The 20,017-nt window shown below is 46.1% G+C and overlaps 1 protein-coding gene across 3 annotated transcripts; it reads left to right on the top strand.

Annotated features, from left to right (window-relative positions):
• Positions 1 to 492: 492 nt before the first annotated feature.
• LOC106742300 (E3 ubiquitin-protein ligase HECTD1) lies at positions 493 to 17,926 on the top strand. Of its 3 annotated transcripts, XM_014615119.1 has the most exons (22): positions 493 to 835; positions 1,523 to 1,568; positions 2,823 to 2,962; positions 3,052 to 3,286; positions 4,054 to 4,394; positions 4,609 to 5,668; positions 7,457 to 7,853; positions 8,232 to 8,267; positions 8,744 to 9,010; positions 9,267 to 9,820; positions 9,922 to 10,828; positions 11,338 to 11,624; positions 12,054 to 12,311; positions 12,415 to 12,625; positions 13,053 to 13,253; positions 13,492 to 13,748; positions 14,168 to 14,326; positions 14,414 to 14,629; positions 14,707 to 14,951; positions 15,047 to 15,623; positions 15,837 to 16,918; positions 17,490 to 17,926. In XM_014615119.1, the coding sequence occupies exons 3-22, from the start codon at positions 2,823 to 2,825 to the stop codon at positions 17,770 to 17,772; spliced, it is 7,713 nt and encodes a 2,570-aa protein (XP_014470605.1). In that variant the 5' UTR covers positions 493 to 835; positions 1,523 to 1,568; the 3' UTR covers positions 17,773 to 17,926. The 3 variants fall into 3 exon arrangements, with proteins under 3 accessions (XP_014470605.1, XP_014470606.1, XP_014470607.1); XM_014615120.1 differs by lacking the exon at positions 8,232 to 8,267; XM_014615121.1 differs by lacking the exon at positions 13,053 to 13,253.
• The last annotated feature ends 2,091 nt before the right edge of the window (positions 17,927 to 20,017 follow it).

Here is a 20,017-nt window from a genome sequence, read left to right as displayed (position 1 = left end):
ACCAAAGTGTGAATTCTGCTTTAAGATTAAATTGGATTGAAATTTGACCAGTTAGAGCAAAATTCACTGCCCCGTTGTATCTTTTTCGTTCCCGTTTTTTGTTGTCCACGAAACGACATTTTTCAACGTTTATCTTACAATTGTTGGAAGTTTCCTGTGCTGAGATTGGATTATTCCTCTGGATCCACAAGAATAATCCAATCACGGCCGAGAGAACTACCAACAATTGCAAAATAAACATTCTGTTACGCGTAGCCAATGGGAAACATCCTTCTCAGAGGCGATAATGTCCCTACGACTGCACTAGGGAATTCCCGGCGGCCGGGGAATCGTGACGGTAGACCTCGGGACTTTATCCAGACGACGGCCAATCAACGTCGTCCGACGTAGTTCGTCGCCGGACGAATAAGTTCGTGAAGTTTCCACGGGTGTCCGTTGATGTGTGTAGGAGTCGCGCGACCGCCTGACGAAAAAAGAAACGGACCTTACCTCCCCCCATCGCTGGGCGCATGTGGAAATTCGGCTTACTTCTCGCGTTAAAGCGTGGCGAGCCGTGCGAATCTAGACTACGTCGGGGATCGAACGTCACGTAAATGGCGAGCAGCGTATATGACGTATACGGGACGGCGTAAAGGGGAAAAATAGGATTGATTTGTCGCTTGGTCTGTCGGGTCGTCGGGTTCACGGAGGCCAGGTCGCATTGTCAACAGCCTAACAACGGACGACAACGCGCAGCCGGACGAGTCGTATCCCGTTTATTCGCGGTGGCGAGCGACACGTCCGCAGAAGGATGGCGACTTGACCTCTCACGAAGAATGGAATGCTGTGCGCAACGGTACGTTTTAATAATAACGGTAGCTGCGGGATTCTCATTCGTTGACGTGCGCGCGTGTCCGAGTCGTCGTCGTCGACGTTCTCGTCGCCGTCTTGAATATCGCGAGTTGCCCTGTTTCACCCACTTTCGCTCCGATGAGATCGGGCTCGCGACGGAAAGGTTACGCGAGCCGTTTCCTCGACTGTGCGGCCACCGCGACGTCGGCCACCTTCCCCGTGGCTCGTCACGGGCGTACGTATGAAATGGCCTATCGACGCGCGATCGCGTGTCCCTACGCCGTCGAATCGCATCGATCTCGTGATTACACACATACACACCATGTATAATGACGTGCAGCAAAACTCGCCACGCTCGGCGACTCTCCGCAGGGTTTATTGTTTCTCGACGGCGAGGAGAGGAGAGAGCGGGTCGCTGAAGTGACTCGTGCCGTTGCGAAATCGCAACGGGGCGGAATTTATTTCGGCCTCGCCGAATCGCCGCCTGCGTCTCTCTCTCTCTTTCTCTCTCGCGCTCGCTCGCCCGCTCTCTCGCTCTCGCGTGCGCGATCGAACCGACACACCGGATATTCGCGAATGACTCGCGCCTCGCTTTGTTGTGCTCCGTGCTCAGCATTTTTTTGTCTCGTTCCGTGGGCTATGTAAGTGGCGAATTTGTATGACCCAATGACGTTTCTCGTGTAACTTTCAGAATATCCAAATAAAATCCACTCAATCGGTGCTACCAAAAGTATAAGGTAAATATGAAACTTTGATAAATTGTCAGATCGGATAGATATAGTGGTAATTACATTAATTAGATCGTATTTTAACCCTCTGATGACAAGGTGGATTCTTAACGTGAACAGGATAGAGGTTGGATCCGACCCCATGCTCTGTTTTGCTCATTTTTCATGCAATTAATGTGCAAAATGGGTGGAGAAGGTAAATAATAACATGAAATATTCCTTAAGAGGTGAAACAGTGCGTGTACGCTGTAAAATAAACGAGCCAGGGGCTGCATCCGATCCTAACCTTATCATTAGAGGGCTACAGGGCCAGTTTTACAACCTCTAGTTGATTTAATCTACTGATTATTCCATCGAAACTGACCAGTCGCATTTGTCGTTAAGCAGAATTGACCAAAAATAACTAATCACGATTGATACTTAACTGGCTGGTTAAGTTAATCGGTGATTGTGAACTGGCCCTAAGATAACATAATTATTTACTGTGGATTGCATATGGAGGTGATCAATAAGTATTTCCTTTTTTCGAAAAATCTTCGCTCGTGAACACACGAATAGATAAGGGGAACATGCATAAACCATTAGAAATTGAATATCAAATTTGCTTAAATATTTCGCAACGACATGTTCTACAGAAGGTCAAGAAATTAAAATTTTAAATGCCCTATTTACATAGGTACTGCACATGTTGATTTGACAAAGCACACAAGATATGAAAATTGCATTGATTGCAATGGAATATGTTTTTTCACAATTTCGTGTATCATTAGTTCTGTTTTTTTTTTCACTGAACTGATTGCGCCAATTGATATTAGTTCTCTTTCTCTCACCATTCATCTTAACTGTATACCTATCTTTTTTTAAATTCTATAAATGTACACTAATTCAGCAAAAAAGAACAGACTTAATTCAAGTTACTTTTATATCGTGGTAAGCATTAGTTGAAAAATTCATTGAATGACACAATTGAGAAAGGACATATATATATATATATATATATATACTTCAATAATTTACATCAATAATTCGCAAAGTGCAAATGCGGGAATATGCAAGAAAACATTACCTTAAATAGAAATATTTACATATTAATAAAATTGTCCTCGTATTAGCCACAGCTTAGAGAAATAATCTCTTTTGTAGAACGCTATCACCAATTTATACAAATGTATATTATTTAAGAAATAATATTCTGACTATATGTACATGTAAAAAAATTGTAATAACTCCTGATAAACACTGACGCCTTGCTTCTCTTCGAAGATGGCGGACGTTGATCCTGAGACCTTGCTGGAATGGCTCAGTATGGGACAAGGGGACGAGAGGGACATGCAGTTGATTGCGTTGGAGCAATTGTGTATGCTCCTGCTTATGTCTGATAACGTCGATCGTTGCTTCGAATGGTACGCGAGCGGCATGAGTAATTGCGCGGTAATGACTTTCGATGTCGACACACAATGTAACCACGCGCAATGTTTCGTCTGTCCGACAGTTGCCCGCCACGCACGTTTCTCCCAGCGCTGTGCAGGATTTTTCTGGACGAATTGGTGCCAGACAGCGTCTTGGAAGTGACCGCTCGAGCTATCACGTATTACTTGGACGTTTCGGCGGAATGTACACGAAGGGTAGTGGCTATGGAAGGCGCCGTCAAGGCCATTTGCAGCCGGCTTTCTGGCGCCGGCCTCGGTTCCAGAGCCAGTCGGGATCTGGCGGAGCAATGTATAAAGGTAAACGATCGGGCCGGTCGATCTTACGTAATCAGGGTTACCACAGACTCGAGGAACCGGGAAAAGTCATGGAAACTTCAAACATCAGGGAAAATCAAGGAAAGATAAGAAATACGTGGAATTTTGAACTTTGCTAACAATTTCCTTGAATGTTCTCAGCTGTATTCTTTTTTCCAATATTCATTTATTTTTTATTGGCCTGAATTTTTATTCAGGATCATATTATGTTTTTTAAGTTTGTGTTGCTCTTCTAATAATACAAACAATAAGCTTTCAATAATACAACACTTTTCCTGCTTCTGAGCATTTAAGATTACGTATTGCTCATGGAAAATTCTCCACTGTCGTCTGGAAAACATGGAAATGTCAGAAAGTTTCACAATTCATTTTTTGCGGCAGTCCTGCTAATATTGAAAGATCAAATCGATACAATTCCATGTGTACGAATGTGCAGTTCTAATATCGTAATGTAAGTTAACAGGGAATATCGATAGAAAATCTACTCTAGAAATTAAAAGATCGGTTTTAACGCGAAAGACTGATTTTTCGCGTACGATTGCCGATCGAAAGAACTGGACGTACGTTCAATACACGACTAAACAGGAAAATATGCCTACAAATAATATTAACTATATTAATATTCAAAATTGCACTAGAACATCTGTGCTTAAGTTTTTACTGGTCTATAAATGAGTTTTTTTTTTTTCGGTAAAACCAAACAGCCTTTGTTATTTAATACTTTTCTAATATTATTTTTTGATTCGCAGGTGTTGGAGCTTGTGTGCGCGAGGGAAGCGGGTGCTGTGTTCGAGGCCGGCGGCCTTCCTTGCGCTTTATGTTTCATTCGAGAACACGGAGCACGTGTGCATCGGGACACACTGCACTCAGCGATGGCAGTAGTCACCCGGCTGTGCGGCAAAGTGGAACCCCAAGACAAAGCTCTGCCGGATTGCGTCGAAGCGCTGTCGGTCCTACTAAGGCACGAGGACGCGCACGTCGCGGACGGGGCGCTTCGTTGCTTCGCGTCGCTGGCAGATAGGTTTTCCAGAAGGGGCACGGACCCTGCGCCGTTGGCTTCGAACGGATTAGTTTCTGAACTTTTGTACAGGTATGCATACATACATCCCATTATATATATATATATATATATTGCACATTATTACATATCTATATACATGTTGTCATATTTATATATTATCATATAAAGCTGGAGGACATCTAAATATCTTCGGGGGCCAAAATATGGAGACCTTAAAAATAAGATCGAAGAAAATGGCTATAAAAAATTTTCCTTCCACGATATTCCTCTTTCCATTTTGCAGATTATCAAACGCTGCAGGTCCTGGCACTTCTGCTACGGCGACGTGCAGCAACCCGAAAACGCCCCCGCCACCCAGTAGCGCGACGACAGTGCCGGCTCCGGAGCCGAAATCCTGTGCTTCAGTTTCAACTATAATCAGTCTTCTGTCGACACTCTGCAGAGGATCGCCATCGATCACACACGACCTCTTACGTTCCGAATTACCCGACGCGATCGAGAAGGCACTAAAGGGGGACGAGCGATGCGCTCTCGACTCCATGAGACTGGTGGACCTCCTGTTGGTCTTGCTGTTCGAGGGGAGATCGGCGTTAGGTCGCAGTACCACGGGCGGACCGTCCGGGCCTTTATTACCGAGACTGAGACGCTTGGACAGCGCTGGCGAAAAGTCGCACCGGCAACTGATCGATTGCATACGTTCAAAGGATACGGACGCGCTGATAGAGGCGATCGACTCGGGTGGCATCGAAGTGAATTTCATGGACGACGTCGGACAGACCTTGCTCAATTGGGCCTCCGCTTTCGGCACTCAAGAGATGGTCGAGTTCTTGTGCGACCGGGGAGCGGACGTGAACAAAGGTCAGCGTTCGTCGAGCTTGCACTACGCGGCTTGTTTCGGCAGGCCGGCCATCGCCAAGGTTCTCCTCAGACACGGTGCCAATCCCGATCTACGGGACGAGGACGGCAAGACACCTCTGGACAAGGCGAGAGAGCGCGTCGACGAAGGGCACAGGGAGGTCGCGGCTATTCTACAGTCACCTGGCGAATGGATGTTACCGCCGAATCAAGAGCACCGGAAGCTCGAGACCGAAGTGGAGGAGTTCACCGAACCGAAGGGGGATCCCGAGATGGCGCCTGTCTACCTGAAACGATTATTACCAGTGTTCTGTGCTACCTTCCAGTCAACAATGTTACCGAGTGTTAGGAAAGCGAGTTTAAGTTTGATCAGGAAAATGGTGCACTACATCCAACCGGAGTTACTTATAGAGACCTGCGGATCCGACAGCACCGGCGGGTGCGGAGCCATGCTCGTGGAGGTGATCGCCAACGTGCTGGACAACGAGGTGAGGACACGTCATCACTTAGCCGAGTGTGTGTGAATATCGCTTTGTTGAGTATCGCTACTCTTCTTACGGTTTTTCGTTCTCGCGTTTTCTGTCGAGAGCGAAAGAGTCAGATTATTCTCTCGGGTAACGAAACCTCGCGATGCGAGATCCCGACGCGCAGGCAGGGAGCAAGTCAGAGTCGGCGTTTTACCAAGCGATTTAGCGGAGATTGTTCGCAGGAACTCGATATAAGGGCGCCATTGTCACCATCCACTGCTTTTAAGGCGTTCATTGGCCCGAAATTACCCGGCCTTACGACTCGCAAGTCCTCGAGTTTGCGCAACTACATTCTCGATAAGACGGTAACGTCCGCTGCTGCATATATTCTATCGCCCGCTACTTGCCGAGAGTGAGAGAGAGAGAGAGGGAGAGAAGGACAGACATCCCTCTCAGAGTCTTCTCACCAATGTTGTAATTTTGTAATTCCGCCAGTCTCCATTAATTAATTTTGTCCTTTAATAATCATATAGAGAGCGATCTCTCGTCTAAGTTTCATTATTTATCATTAACACGTGCACGTACAAGTGCGCACTAGCTGCTCATCTACTTTGAAGCGTGATACTTAACACACTTACGCATGTCGTTCTCTATTCACTCCGGTATTTTGCGTATTTTGTACGAGTAGAGCCGCGCGCACCAGCCACTCTTCATCGAGCCGAGCGCAGACTTGGGCAAATATTTTACTTGGAATAATCGATAAATCGATAAATAACACTTTTATTCAGAAATCAAATAATGATTATTTATTTAAATAATCTATTTAAATGTATATACAAATGATTTATTAGTTATTCGCATTATTCGTCATTCAAGTTACTTGTTATTCATCATTCCATGCCTTGCTTTTTCTCTGTTCATTTTATAGATATAACAAATAAGTTTTTTTTTTATCAAAAATTGCTTTATTACCAGAATAAAATGTAATGATTGTATAATATGCTAAGTAAAAGTAACACGATGAAATATGAATTCACATATACGCGCACACACAGATAATAAATGACGAGTAACAAATAACGCAAATAACGAGTACTTGCAAACACGTGAATAACGAATAATGCGAATAATAAATAACGCAAATATTAAGTAAAAATTCATCTAAATAAAACGTGCTAAATAAAAATTTATTTGAGTAATGCCCAATTCTGGTCGAGCGCACGACTAATTAATCTCTCCGAGTAATCGTGAGCCGCTAATGACTTCCTCCTGACACCGTGATGTACGTCTCTTTCTCTCTCTCTCTCTCTCGCTCTCTGAGATAGAGAGAGAGATAGTGATCTCGCGATGAATGAATCTTACTCATCATTAACGTGAGATTTGCCCGCGTGAGAGAGCTAATCGACTGACCGAGTTGCGAAGAGGGCGGATTCAAGAGACCTGGCGTACTCACTAGAGAATTGCGTACTTTCGACGAGGCTGCCCAAGTACCCGGTCCACCTTTGTCTACTGCCTGCTTGCCGCTGATGGGATCTAAAAACGTGTTTGTTTGCGTTTCTCGATTAGAACGTAATTCTAGGAGAAAGATGCCACGTAACACGCTGATACATCTCTGTATGGGTTTGCAACTGTAAAATAGTCACTCATTTTATCCACGATAGCGACAGTAAATTAATTCGCATTAGTCCACTCTCGTTACACTTAGCGGAGAGTTCTCTAACTTACCCTTTGCCGACGTGGTCGATGTCGTGTCCCGTGGCCCGAGAACAGCTCTTAGTCTAAGACTCCCCGTGTTCTGATACTCGGCAGGAGGACGAGGACGGTCACCTGGTCGTTCTGCAGATGATACAGGACCTGATGATCAAGGGCAAGGACGAGTTCCTGGAGCACTTTGCGCGTCTTGGGGTGTTCTCGAAGGTGGCCGCTCTGGCCGGGCCGCAGGAGACCACGCCTGAGCCGGAAGCGGAGTCGAATCAGTCGGGCGAGGAGCAGCGGATGGAGGATGCGAAGGAGCTGCTGGTGGGAAGGGCGTATCACTGGAGGGACTGGTGCATATGCAGGGGCCGAGACTGCCTGTACATCTGGTCGGACGCGGCAGCTTTGGAACTGTCGAACGGAAGCAACGGGTGGTTCCGGTTCATCCTTGACGGCAAACTGGCGACTATGTACTCCAGCGGTAGCCCGGAGGGTGGATCCGACACGTCGGGTAAGCACGCTTCCTCATCGAGGAGCTTCCCCTGTCCGGAGGGCCCTTCGGACAGGATCACGTCGGGATTTACGCACCGTTCATCGTTTATCCATCTCGCTCTACTGCTGCCTTCCTCATTTTTCACTCGGAGTGTCTAGCTTCTTCGTCCTCTCCGCGGGGCTCCTCCCCCTTCTCCTCGTTCTCTTCAACGGCGATATAGACGAATACATTTCTCTTTTTCTCTCTCTCATTCTCTCACTCTCTCTCTCTCTCTCTCTTCCTCTCTCTTTCCCAAACCGTCATTTTTATGTTCACACATTCGTTCATTCGTGATTAACTTCTTACGCGAGGGGAACTCTGCCTAGAGAATAACTGGTTTTAACTAACTGCCAACAGGAAAGGGGAGGAACACAGAGTCGCTTACTACCGAAGGTAGGTCACATATATGTTTAACTCTTTGTCGGTCCACTCTTTCTCGCTGAACCGGCTGCATCAACTTGTATCAGTTCTCTTCTTCTTCATGTCTTAATTGTATATCTGTCTTTTTCCAAGTCCTATAAGTTACACTAGTTCAGCGAAAAAGAACAGACCTTGTGTCTCTCTCTGTCTCTTTCTCTCTGTCTCTTTCTCTCTCTCTCTCTCTCTCTCTCTGTCTTTCCTTCCCTCTTTCTATCTTTCTTTCCCTCTTTCTCTCTTGTAGTCGGACACGCTATCCTGTCTCTCGGTATTCTCTTACACATTCCACGTTCGAGTAACACACTCGAAAATCTCATAGCATGCTGTTTATACCTAGTCTGTTGCGATTGGATAGCACGCACATTTCATTCTCCAGTGATGATTTGATTTCGGCGTTCTCTCCCCGCTCGGGCGAGGCGGCTCGGTTTGACGCGTGTCTCCGTGATTTGCAGAGAACCGCGGCGAATTTCTGGAGAAGCTACAGAGGGCACGCAGTCAGTTGAAAGTGAACTTCGTGAGTCAGCCTGTACTGTCGCGCCCCGGCACTACGCGCTTGGTCGTGGGAAATTGGGCACTGTCCAGCAGGAAGGAGAGCGAGCTCTGCATACACAACAGCGACGGCCAACAGCAGGCCACCATTCTGAGGGAGGATCTGCCGGGCTTTATCTTCGAATCGAACCGTGGCACTAAGCATTCCTTCACAGCGGAAACCAGCTTAGGTATAGAGGAAGTTGCCGTATCGAGCATGCATGGGAGTGACTCACTTTTTTTCTTACTCGACTTGAACCCTTTAAAAAAACTCATTCGCAAGAAACCACATCTAATAATTAATTTCTTCACAGTTTTTAAGCTTTAGGGATAAAAACAAACAAATTCAATGAAAATATTTAACATGATATTTCGTATGATATGGTAATATAATTATGGTACTTTCCTGCAATTTCTTCAATTTTATACAACCATATTTACGCCCAGGCCCAGAATTCGCGGCTGGTTGGACCGGCAAGAGAGGCAAGAGATTGAGATCGAAGATCGAAGCGATCAAGCAGAAGGTGAAAGTGCAAGCTCAGGAGATCTACGAGCGTTACTTCAAGGCGGCACAGGCTCAGCCGCGCGGCGTGGTGGCGAAACTCGGCGCCATCGTCAGCCAGATCGAGAAAGCGACGCAGAAGCAGCAATCGGGCAATCGCGAGTGGCGTAATATACTACAGACCGCGTTAGAACAGCTGAAGGTGCTGCTGAACGAGGAAGGCCGAGTGTCGGCGTACGAGTTGCACTCCAGCGGTCTCGTGCAGGCGTTGCTCGCTCTGTTGGCCGCACCTCCGGGACCTTCGCCGCCGACTCTCAGAGCGACCAAACTCAGGATGCAGAGGATAACTGTGTTCAAGAGCTGCTTCCAGACGAAAGACACGAACAAGGAGCACAACTCCGCCAAGATTTTAGTTCACAAATTGGTCTCGGTGTTGGAGTCGATAGAGAAATTACCCGTCTACCTGTACGACACTCCCGGATCGGGCTATGGTCTGCAGGTAATTAATCTGCAATAGTTGCACGGTAGTGTATCATATCACCGGAGATCTCTAGTTTTCATCAGCAACTTCACCTTTCCCCGTTGTTTCTTGCTTCACAGATCTTGACGAGAAGATTACGCTTTAGATTGGAGAAAGCCTCCGGCGAGAGCGCGTTGATAGACAGATCCGGTCGCAGCTTGAAGATGGAGCCGCTCAGCACGATACAACAGCTGGAGAATCACTTGTTGAAGATGGTAGCTAAACAGTGGCACGACCACGACCGGTCCACGTTCACGTTCGTGAAGAAACTGAAGGAGGAGAGTAGGATAACGTTCAAGTATCAGCACGACTTCGACGAGAACGGCGTGCTGTATTGGATCGGGACGAACGCGAAGACCTGTTCAGAATGGGTGAATCCGGGCCAGTACGGCCTGGTGGTGGTGACGTCGAGCGACGGGAGGAACCTGCCGTACGGCCACCTGGAGGATATACTCAGCCGCGACCCGTCGGCGCTCAACTGTCATACCAACGACGACAAGCGCGCCTGGTTCTCGATAGATCTCGGAGTCTGGATCATCCCGAACGCCTATACCCTGCGACATGCGAGAGGCTACGGCAGGAGCGCTTTGAGGAATTGGATGTTCCAAGCGTCGAAGGACGGCGTCACGTGGATCACGCTGTACACCCACGTGGACGACTGTTCCCTGAACGAGCCGGGCAGCACGGCCACGTGGACGCTGGAACCCCCGAGCGAGGAGACGCAGGGCTGGCGACACTTGCGGTTGCAGCAGATCGGCAAGAACGCCTCCGGCCAGACGCATTATCTGTCGGTGTCCGGCTTTGAGGTTTACGGTGAGGTGACTGGGGTGTGCGAGGATCTGGGTCGCGCTGCCAAGGAGGCCGAGGCCGGGGTGCGCAAGCAGAGGCGATTCATTAAGGCGCAGGTCCTCAAGCACCTGGTCGCCGGAGTTCGGGTGGCCAGAGGTTTGGATTGGAAGTGGAGAGATCAGGACGGTGTGCCGCCAGGTATGCCGAATGCCAATCACACCGATTCATAGTCGGATCTTAATAACTCTCGAATAACAAGATTCATGCAGTCACAGAGAGATTTGTAATCACAGTCTTCTAAAAAATATTTATTTTTTAAATACTGTCACTCATTGCCTTCATAATCATTTTTATTTTCCGTTAAAAAAGACGAATTTTATTTTATTTTCTGTTAAAAAAACTATTTTATTAATAATGATATTCAAATTGTATGCTTAGAAACTTTTTACAAGTAGTAAGTGACCTTTCTTAATTCAATGAGCCAAACATCTAAGTTCATCCTGCTTATCTGGAAAATCTGGAAAATCAAAGGTCTAAGATCTAATAAGCGGCTAGGTATTATTGAGGCTTAGTATGTGTGTGATAATGATAATTTATACATGTCGAACAAGCGAAGTAGTCGTGAATAATAGATGACGCATCAATCAATTAGAATACGCATTCTGTTGTAACGATAACGAATGGTAATCAGTGACGTTTGATCGCAGGCGAAGGCACAGTAACGGGAGAGTTGCACAACGGTTGGATAGACGTGACGTGGGATCACGGTGGATCGAATTCGTACAGAATGGGCGCGGAGGGGAAATATGATCTCAGATTGGTCGGCACTACTCTCGAGACAGACAGTGCGACTAAATGTAAGAGTAGCGGTGGAGTTTTAACGGGTCGAAAGTCAAGTAGCACTCCCAGCTTGCCCGATTGCACCGACACCGCTATGCGCGGCTCGGTCGCCTCCACGGATCAAGCCGCGAGCGCGGATAATTTGGCGGCAAAGGTACGGCTCGTGCGTTTATATACCATGTTTATTAAAAGAGATCTTAGAAAAATTTAATTTATTTTTCATAATTTTATTTTTTATTCTTTACATTTGTTATATTTCTTCACGATTTTTATATTTAATTATGCGGTACTTTTTATTGCGCAATTAAAATGCGCGATTATATAATATTTTAATTGTATGAAAATTTTTCTGTTTTATAATTAATATTCTTTTATTAAATAATTAAAATATTGCAATTATGCGGTTATTTTAATTGTATAAGAATTTTATATATTTCCCGTATCCAATTGTGTTTATTTTTAATTTTTATTATTTTCATATGATAGATCTTACATGCGATGTGTTACATAAATATGATATGCGATATATGCGTGTGTGATGGATCTTACTCTATGATACGATACTTCTGATGTTTACAAGCAGCAGGCTGCCGAGTCGATAGCGGAGAGCGTGTTATCGGTGGCCCGTGCGGAGGCGGTCGTCGCCGTGACTGGCGAGGGTGGAGCGAACTCCACGAGCGAGCTGTCAGTCGTGCTGCACCCCAGGCCGGACACCACTGTCACCAGCGACTTGGCTACTATCGTCGAAAGTCTCGCCCTTAACACGGATTGCCCAGCTAACAGTACTAGTAACCGCGCCTCCAGCTCCAAGCCACTTTTCGCTACTCTGAGAGGTAACAAGGTGAGTTGTATCGTGCGCCGTTCACTCGACACTTCCTGCGATTTTCTACCTTAGTAATATGTAATCTCTGCAACATGTATATGTATGGAACTCTACCGTGCAGGCTAGTGGAGGCTTATTGAGTTTAGAGGCCGCCGAGGTTCTGGATCGTATGAGAGAAGGCGCTGACAGGTTACGGAATAATACTAATAGTTTTCTGAGCGGTGAACTGCTCGGCTTGGTTCCCGTTAGAATCAGCGTGTCAGGCGAGTCCGATGAGAACTCGCTGAGAATAAAGTCTGTATCGAGGCATCATCCTACGGGGATCGCCGATGGTATGTGCATTATATCGATACATAATAAGCCCTTCTTTTCCGATACACCTTGACACGATCATTTCAGCGCTGTGGCGTTTTTTTTTTCTCTCTTTTTTTTTTCTTCCTTATTGTGTATTTCGTACGAGAGAAAAGAAAACCGAAGAAAGAAAGAAACCGGTACACCATGTATAATACGCTGATATACTGATATCTCGTTTTAACTGTTCCACACCTTTTCGATCTCTCTCGGATATAATCTCGGTGTGCGGCGGCTGTCCTCCACATCGGGGCCACCGCCGCACCCCGCGNCTCTCTCTCTCTCTCTCTCTCTCTCTCTCTCTCTCTCTCTCTCTCTCTCTCTCTGTGAACCGAATCGATGAACTCCTTTCATCCTCTCTCGTGCTGATAGTGTATATAAAAATTTAGTACATTTCCTCCGAATTAGTTGCTAAAGACTGTACTCGAGAGAAAGAGGCTAGCTCGTCTACGCAAAATACAACGGGTGGTTGTCCTGTTGTGGTTACCAATCCCATGTCGGTATCTGTGCCTAATCTCGCTTGTTCCGATGCTAACAATACCTTGGAACCAACAGCTGCTACTGGTTTATTGGAAACTTTTGCTGCGATGGCGCGAAGACGAACGTTAGGTTAGTCTCGAAACAAATATATCATTATATATGAATGTGAAGATTACTCATTAAGGTAGCTTCTAAATAAATGGTTTGGCGGAAACCAACTGCCTTAACGTTGACGTACGCTCGCTGTCTCGGCGAGATCGTATCGATTTCTCCGTTTGTGCGACGCGATACGTCAATAATGTGTCTTTCTCTGCAATTCTGGCACAAGCGGTGCTCGTAACTTCAACGATGTAACGCACGTTTGCAGGACCCGCGGGTGGACAACATCTCGCTTCGAATTCTAATACGAGCTCGAATTCACGAGGACCGAATTCCGTGTCTAGCCTTGTGCGACTGGCGCTCAGTCCTAATTTCCCCGGTGGGTTGCTTAGCACGGCGCAAAGTTACCCGAGCTTGACTAGTAGCGGACAGGTGGCCGGTAGTGGCGTCACTACGACGACTGGACCAGGCTTAGGGCAAGCGCTCACCATGTCTCTGACCAGTACGAGCAGTGATAGTGAGCAGGTAAAAGCCCCCCCCNAAAAACCCCCCCCCCCCCCCCCGGTCCTTTTGTTCTTCTGTCTTCTCTCAAACAGCTAAAGCTGAGTACACATTGAGCGAACGAGCAAACTTTGGTTGTTATAATTTGGGAGATTGTAACAACCAAGCATTCTGAATCAATATGAAGAATCACCCCTTAAAATCTTGTAAAATACTTAAGGACCACCATGTATATATATTAGGATCCAGAATGTATTTTGAATCAATTTAATACTTATGATAAATATGCGACATATTTGCGGATGCACAAACTTATGAAAAAAAAAACATACTTGAAACAAGTAACACTTAAATGCAGTATGTATTTTCCTGCGTGTACTTATTTTAATACGTGATAAAAGCACGCACGACGAACTCACTTCTCACATCGTTCTCAACCCCAGGTCAGTTTGGAAGACTTCTTGGAGTCTTGCGGGGGCGTGGCAACCTCCAGCGTCGGTGGAGGTCGAACCACCGGGGCGCCCACGCTCTTAGCCGAGTTGGAAGACGACGAAGATGGTGTTCTGGAGGAGGAAGAGGACAACGAGGAGAACGACCAAGAAGTGAGTGCGCGTTTATTCCTGCGCGATATTCTCGCACGGCCGCAGCGTGAATCGAGACGTTTTGTTACCGACGAAACGTCGTTCCAGGAGGAAGACGAGGAGAATGAGGAGGAGGGCGACGGCTGTGAGGGCGAGTACGAGGAGGTGATGGTGAGCCGCAATCTCTTGGCGGCGTTTATGGAAGATGAGACGCCGCAGAGCAGCAAGCGACGCGCGTGGGACGACGAGTTCGTGCTGAAGCGCCAGTTCTCCGCGCTCATCCCCGCCTTTGACCCGCGTCCCGGCCGAACGAACATCAATCAGGTGAGCGAGGCGTTTTTCCCCCGATGAATTGCACACTCCCAACAATGCCGGTAACAACCGTTCTTCCGTCCCCGCAGACAACGGACTTGGAGGTCCCCCCGCCCGGCAGCGAGGCGCAAATCAATAGCCGCGTTGGATCGCTGCCCATGCCTAGACTCTCCTTGTCGTTGAAGGGGCCGGGATTCCCCGGTGTAGCGGACGTCGAGATACCCCTCTCAGATCCCCACGCTAGTATCTTTCAAGCTGTTCAGGAATTGATGCAGCTGACCGAATTGGGCAGTCGCCAGGAGAAACTGAGAAGGATATGGGAACCGACCTACACGTAATAACTCGTTTTTCGTTAATCGATCATAGTCATGTAAGATAAAAAAATCCAACCATCACTCTTTCTATTCATTCATTTCGTCTCCCGTTTAGTATAATATACAAAGAAGCCAGGGACGAGGAGTCATCCGGCAGAGCGACGCCGATCGTGACGCTGTACTCGCGTAACGCCACGCAGAACGCGAACGCGTGCACCGTGGAGGACGTCCTGCAGCTGCTGCGGCACGTGTTCGTCCTAAGCACGGTGCGGGACGACGGCAGACCGGTCGCGCTGGAGCAGGAAGAGCCGGACGACGCCGGCTGCTGGATTCACCCGGACGACTTCACGTCCAAGAAGATCACGAACAAGATCGTACAGCAGATTCAGGACCCGCTGGCACTGGCGGCCGGCGCGCTGCCAAATTGGTGCGAGGAGCTCGCGCGCAGCTGCCCGTTTTTGCTGCCCTTCGAGACCAGGCGGCTCTACTTCAGCTGCACCGCGTTCGGCGCCTCGCGTTCGATCGTGTGGCTGCAGACGCAGCGCGACGCGATCCTCGAGCGACAACGAGCACCGGGCCTGAGCCCACGACGCGACGACAGCCACGAGTTCCGCGTCGGCAGGCTCAAGCACGAGAGAGTCAGCGTGCCCAGGGGAGATAAGTTGTTGGACTGGGCGGAACAAGTGCTGAAGGTAAGGAATGCAATCGAGAAGAGGTCATTGTAACTACGAGGTTCATTTCAGGATTTGATTGGTCGATTTGTTTTGAAAATATTGTACTCCAATTTCGCTTGAAGTTTACATTAATTATTTAAATATTCGTTGTTTAATTATAAAAATCAATGTGTGGAAACGTAATTTTGCTCGATGGATACGAAAGTTATGAGTCTCTTTTCTCCTACACAGGTGCACGCGAGTCGAAAGAGCATACTCGAGGTTGCGTTCGTGGGAGAGGAGGGTACCGGGCTGGGGCCTACTTTAGAATTCTTCGCGTTGGTCGCGGCGGAATTGCAGCGCCGGGACTTGGACCTCTGGCTGTGCGACGACGTAACGGACGGCAACGACGATGAGGAGGAGAACGGTGCGCGGATCTTGAACGACGACGAGCAGTGCATCACCACCGAGGAGAAGATCCGGCCGGCTGGTTACTATGTGACACGCGCCAGCGGCTTGTTTCCAGCCCCGTTGCCGCAAGATTCGGCAGCTTGCGACCGCGCTGTTCGATATTTCTGGTTCCTAGGGGTCTTCTTGGCGAAGGTCCTACAGGACAATAGATTAGTAGATCTACCGTTGTCCCGTCCATTCTTAAAACTAATGTGTCGTGGTGATATCTCGAACAATGTTAACGAGAAGATCGGTCTCACCGGCGTAACGCAGGAGAGCATGTCGTCCAGCATGTCGAGCAGCTTTATCTCGGAAGAGGGCGAGACCGATGCGGCGTACTCCGCGCTGGAGCCTAGCCCGTGGTACGCCGGCTTGCTGGACATCGAGGACCTCGCCGAGGTGGACCCCGTGCGGGGGGAGTTCCTCAAGGAGATACAGAACGCGATCACGAAGCGCGATCGGACCTTCTCCGACGGCCCGAACGCCGTAGTCGACGAGGAGACCACCTCGTCGTTGTACATTTCCCATCAGTCCGGCATCTCAGTTGCCATCGAAGATTTAGCGTTAACCATGACGTATTCACCAAGTTCGAAAGTGTATCAACATGAGGTGGAGTTAGTGGAGAACGGAGCGGAGGTCGCGGTGACGATAGAGAACGCGAGGGAGTACACCAATCTCACCATCAACTACTGCCTTAACCAGGGGATATGCCGGCAACTCGAGGCATTCAAGTCGGGCTTCTCCAAGGTCTTCCCGATGGAGAAACTACACGCCTTTAGCCCGGAGGAGATGAGGGCGATGCTCTGCGGCGAACAGCATCCGCAATGGACGAGGGAGGACTTGCTCAATTACACCGAGCCAAAATTGGGGTACACGAAGGAAAGGTAAGGCGATATTTTATTTCATTTCATTTTACTTGTTGATACCAACGATACGTGTTTTCTTCTATCGGACTTTTTTATAAGAATTTTTCCCAAGCTTCGTATTCCTCTCGTATATTTTCATAAGAGATATATCAAATTGTTGTAAAGTATCTATTAACTTAAAGTTTTCAGGTATTAATAATTTGTATGAAAAGGGCAACAGCAAAATACCGGCTTGATATTTCTCTCGATATGACGAGTATTTTTTTTTTCAAATTTTTTCTCGTATTCCGAAAACTCTTATATTCTCAGAAATATATCAGGTTACTACAAAGAAATGCATTACTTGCGGAAATCATCCTAGTTATGAGGTGTCAATTTTTATGAAAAAACGAGCAAAGCATCAACTCGTCGATATTTCTTTCGACATTTAACAAAATTTTTCTGTATTTCTCGCTAAATATCCAAATCGGTAATTTCCTGACAAGTCTGAATTTAGTGGAGAAACGATCTTTTTTTTTTTGCACCGATCTAATAGGCTCATGTGATGGACAGAGAGAGTTGACGACACACTAAATATTCTTCCTTTCAGTCCTGGCTTCCAAAGGTTCGTCAACGTGTTGTTGTCGCTGACCGGTTCGGAGAGAAAAGCGTTCTTGCAATTCGCCACCGGGTGCTCGGCCCTGCCTCCGGGTGGTCTGTGCAACCTACATCCCAGATTGACCGTCGTGCGCAAGGTGGACGCCGGCTCCGGTGGTTATCCTTCTGTTAACACCTGTGTTCATTACTTAAAATTACCGGAATATCCTACTGAAGAAATCCTGAAGGAGAGACTCTTGGCCGCTACCCGGGAACGAGGATTCCACTTGAACTAAAGGAAATACCTTATTTCGTTCGCGCCCGAGGGAGGAGAGAGGAAGAGGATTCTCGAATTGTATTCGTAGATTATATTCACGGAGGAGAAAATTATTATACTTAACAGAACGATACTACGTTTATATATGTATGTAGGAGAGAACGAGAGTACGCGGCCTTTATCGTAATTTGATATATATAATTTTACTTTTCTTTTCCCCAGAGGTATAAGAGGTATACATATAATATAAATATATATAAATATATATAAACACATATATATATATATATATATATATCCATATATGTGTGTGTGTATGTTTATATATATAAGGTAGTGTATAAAAAAAAGAAAGGAAAAAACCACAGACACACATACAGACACACAGAGACGGTAACTTAGTAACCTGAGACGGAAAGAGCTTCATTTCTGCGGGGAAAATAAACAGATACGTGTCCATGTGGCGTTTTCGAATGTGCTGCTAACTTATGTGTCTCTGTCTCGCTTCAGTTATCTCGGGACTCGCGACGCAACCGTTTGTTCAAACACGCGTTTCTATATCGGCTTCTTCGTTTCCAAGAGATCCGACGGACAGATTGTCTCTCTCTCTCTCTCTCTCTCGTCGCGCGGTGCTTCAATAAAAATTTTCGTCAATTCTAACGATCGCGATATACAAAACACACACATACACACACACATAATCGAATGTTGCTTGGAGCTCTCTTAAAGTCACGTTGATTTCCTGTATATATTATTGATCTTTGTAATATTTTATATATACATATATATTAAAAATAGGTAGGACAAGATATATACGATATACATATTTATATCTAATGTAATTTCCTGCTGTGAATTAGTCAATACATCCTCTTGTTTTATTTTTCTATTATCATTCGTCTCGCGAATGGGACTCACGATTTGCAGGTAATTGAGCAGCTCGGTTAGGATTTCTGCGCACCGCCATTGGCTATTGACATTTTATTGATAGTCGTTCGACGAATGTTTCTTTTTCTCCTCTCGTGTACTGTGCGAGTAAAAGCAGAGATCGCTCGAAGAGAGAGATCTATTAGGTAGGCAGCTGAACAAAAACAAGTTCGCAAGTGAAGTCCGTTCCAGGTGTTCGATATTCCGCTGTAAAATTGGTCCAAAAATGATTTTTTTTTTTTCACCCAAAACTCTTTCCTTTCCCAGTCTTTCTCGAACTGATAATATCGCTAGCCTTCACAGAACAGAAAGCCGAGAGTTCCTCACACCGTTGAATCCGTGTATTTGCGTACATTTGCTTTCTTTTCTTCTTCGAAAAATATACTTCGGATCTCGTCTAGTCTGCATAAAAGACAAGTTTGATGTGAGAGAGAATTTCTATTTTCTTTATATTATATAAAAAATATTTACTACACACACACACACACACACACACACACAAAAAATCCCACACATGTACGCGCGCGCGCGTAAAAATCCAGTACCGTGCTATGACGAACATTTGTTCAATGAGAGTGATGTAAATCAAAATTGAATATATATACATATATATACATGTATATTTATATTTATGTATATGCATATATATACATATTCGTGTGAGTGTTAATTTTTCACGAATAACGTCGGCGAAAACGGCAGTGTTTCGTAGCACCTACTTAAACCAAAACCACGCAGCTTCTGAAAACGGAAAAAAAAATATCTGTCCAATAACCGAATATATTTGTGTATCTCGTCCCTAAGCATCTCTCTCTCTCTCTCTCTCTCTCTCTCTCTCTCTCTCTCTCTCTAAACGGAAGGGAAAAAGGAAATTTAAGGGAAACAAAACCAAGTCGCGATGCTCTGCTGTTGCGAGCGGACGCGGTTACCAGAGAGTCGCGGATATGGAAAGCTAAGAAATAATGATTGACACTCTGCATCTTTGTACAATACGCTACTTAATGCTCACGCGATTAATTATAAACTACAGACAAAACTCGGTATAGTTGTAATAACGATAGTTTTTAGAGAGGATATTAAAGATAATATAAATGTGAGAGAAGATTGAATAAAACAGATTATTGATATTGAAAAAAAAGGAACAAAAAAAAAGAAGAATTACCATTACTGTAATATAAATTATTGCTCCTAGGGGAGATGAATAAATGCAAACAAAGTGTTATAAAGTATGATAACATGTTTTCCAATATTACACCTCGTTACAAGTCTTCTTTCGTTTCTTCTTTTTTTTGACGTACATATAAAGTCTTATTTATTTGTCATTCGTATCATATATA

Source organism: Dinoponera quadriceps, unplaced genomic scaffold (assembly GCF_001313825.1).
Source record: "Dinoponera quadriceps isolate SergipeBrazil2010 unplaced genomic scaffold, ASM131382v1 scaffold628, whole genome shotgun sequence".
Lineage (NCBI taxonomy): Eukaryota > Metazoa > Arthropoda > Insecta > Hymenoptera > Formicidae > Dinoponera > Dinoponera quadriceps.
Note: the sequence above shows the minus strand (reverse complement) of the source record. Positions and strands in the feature narration are given on the sequence as shown.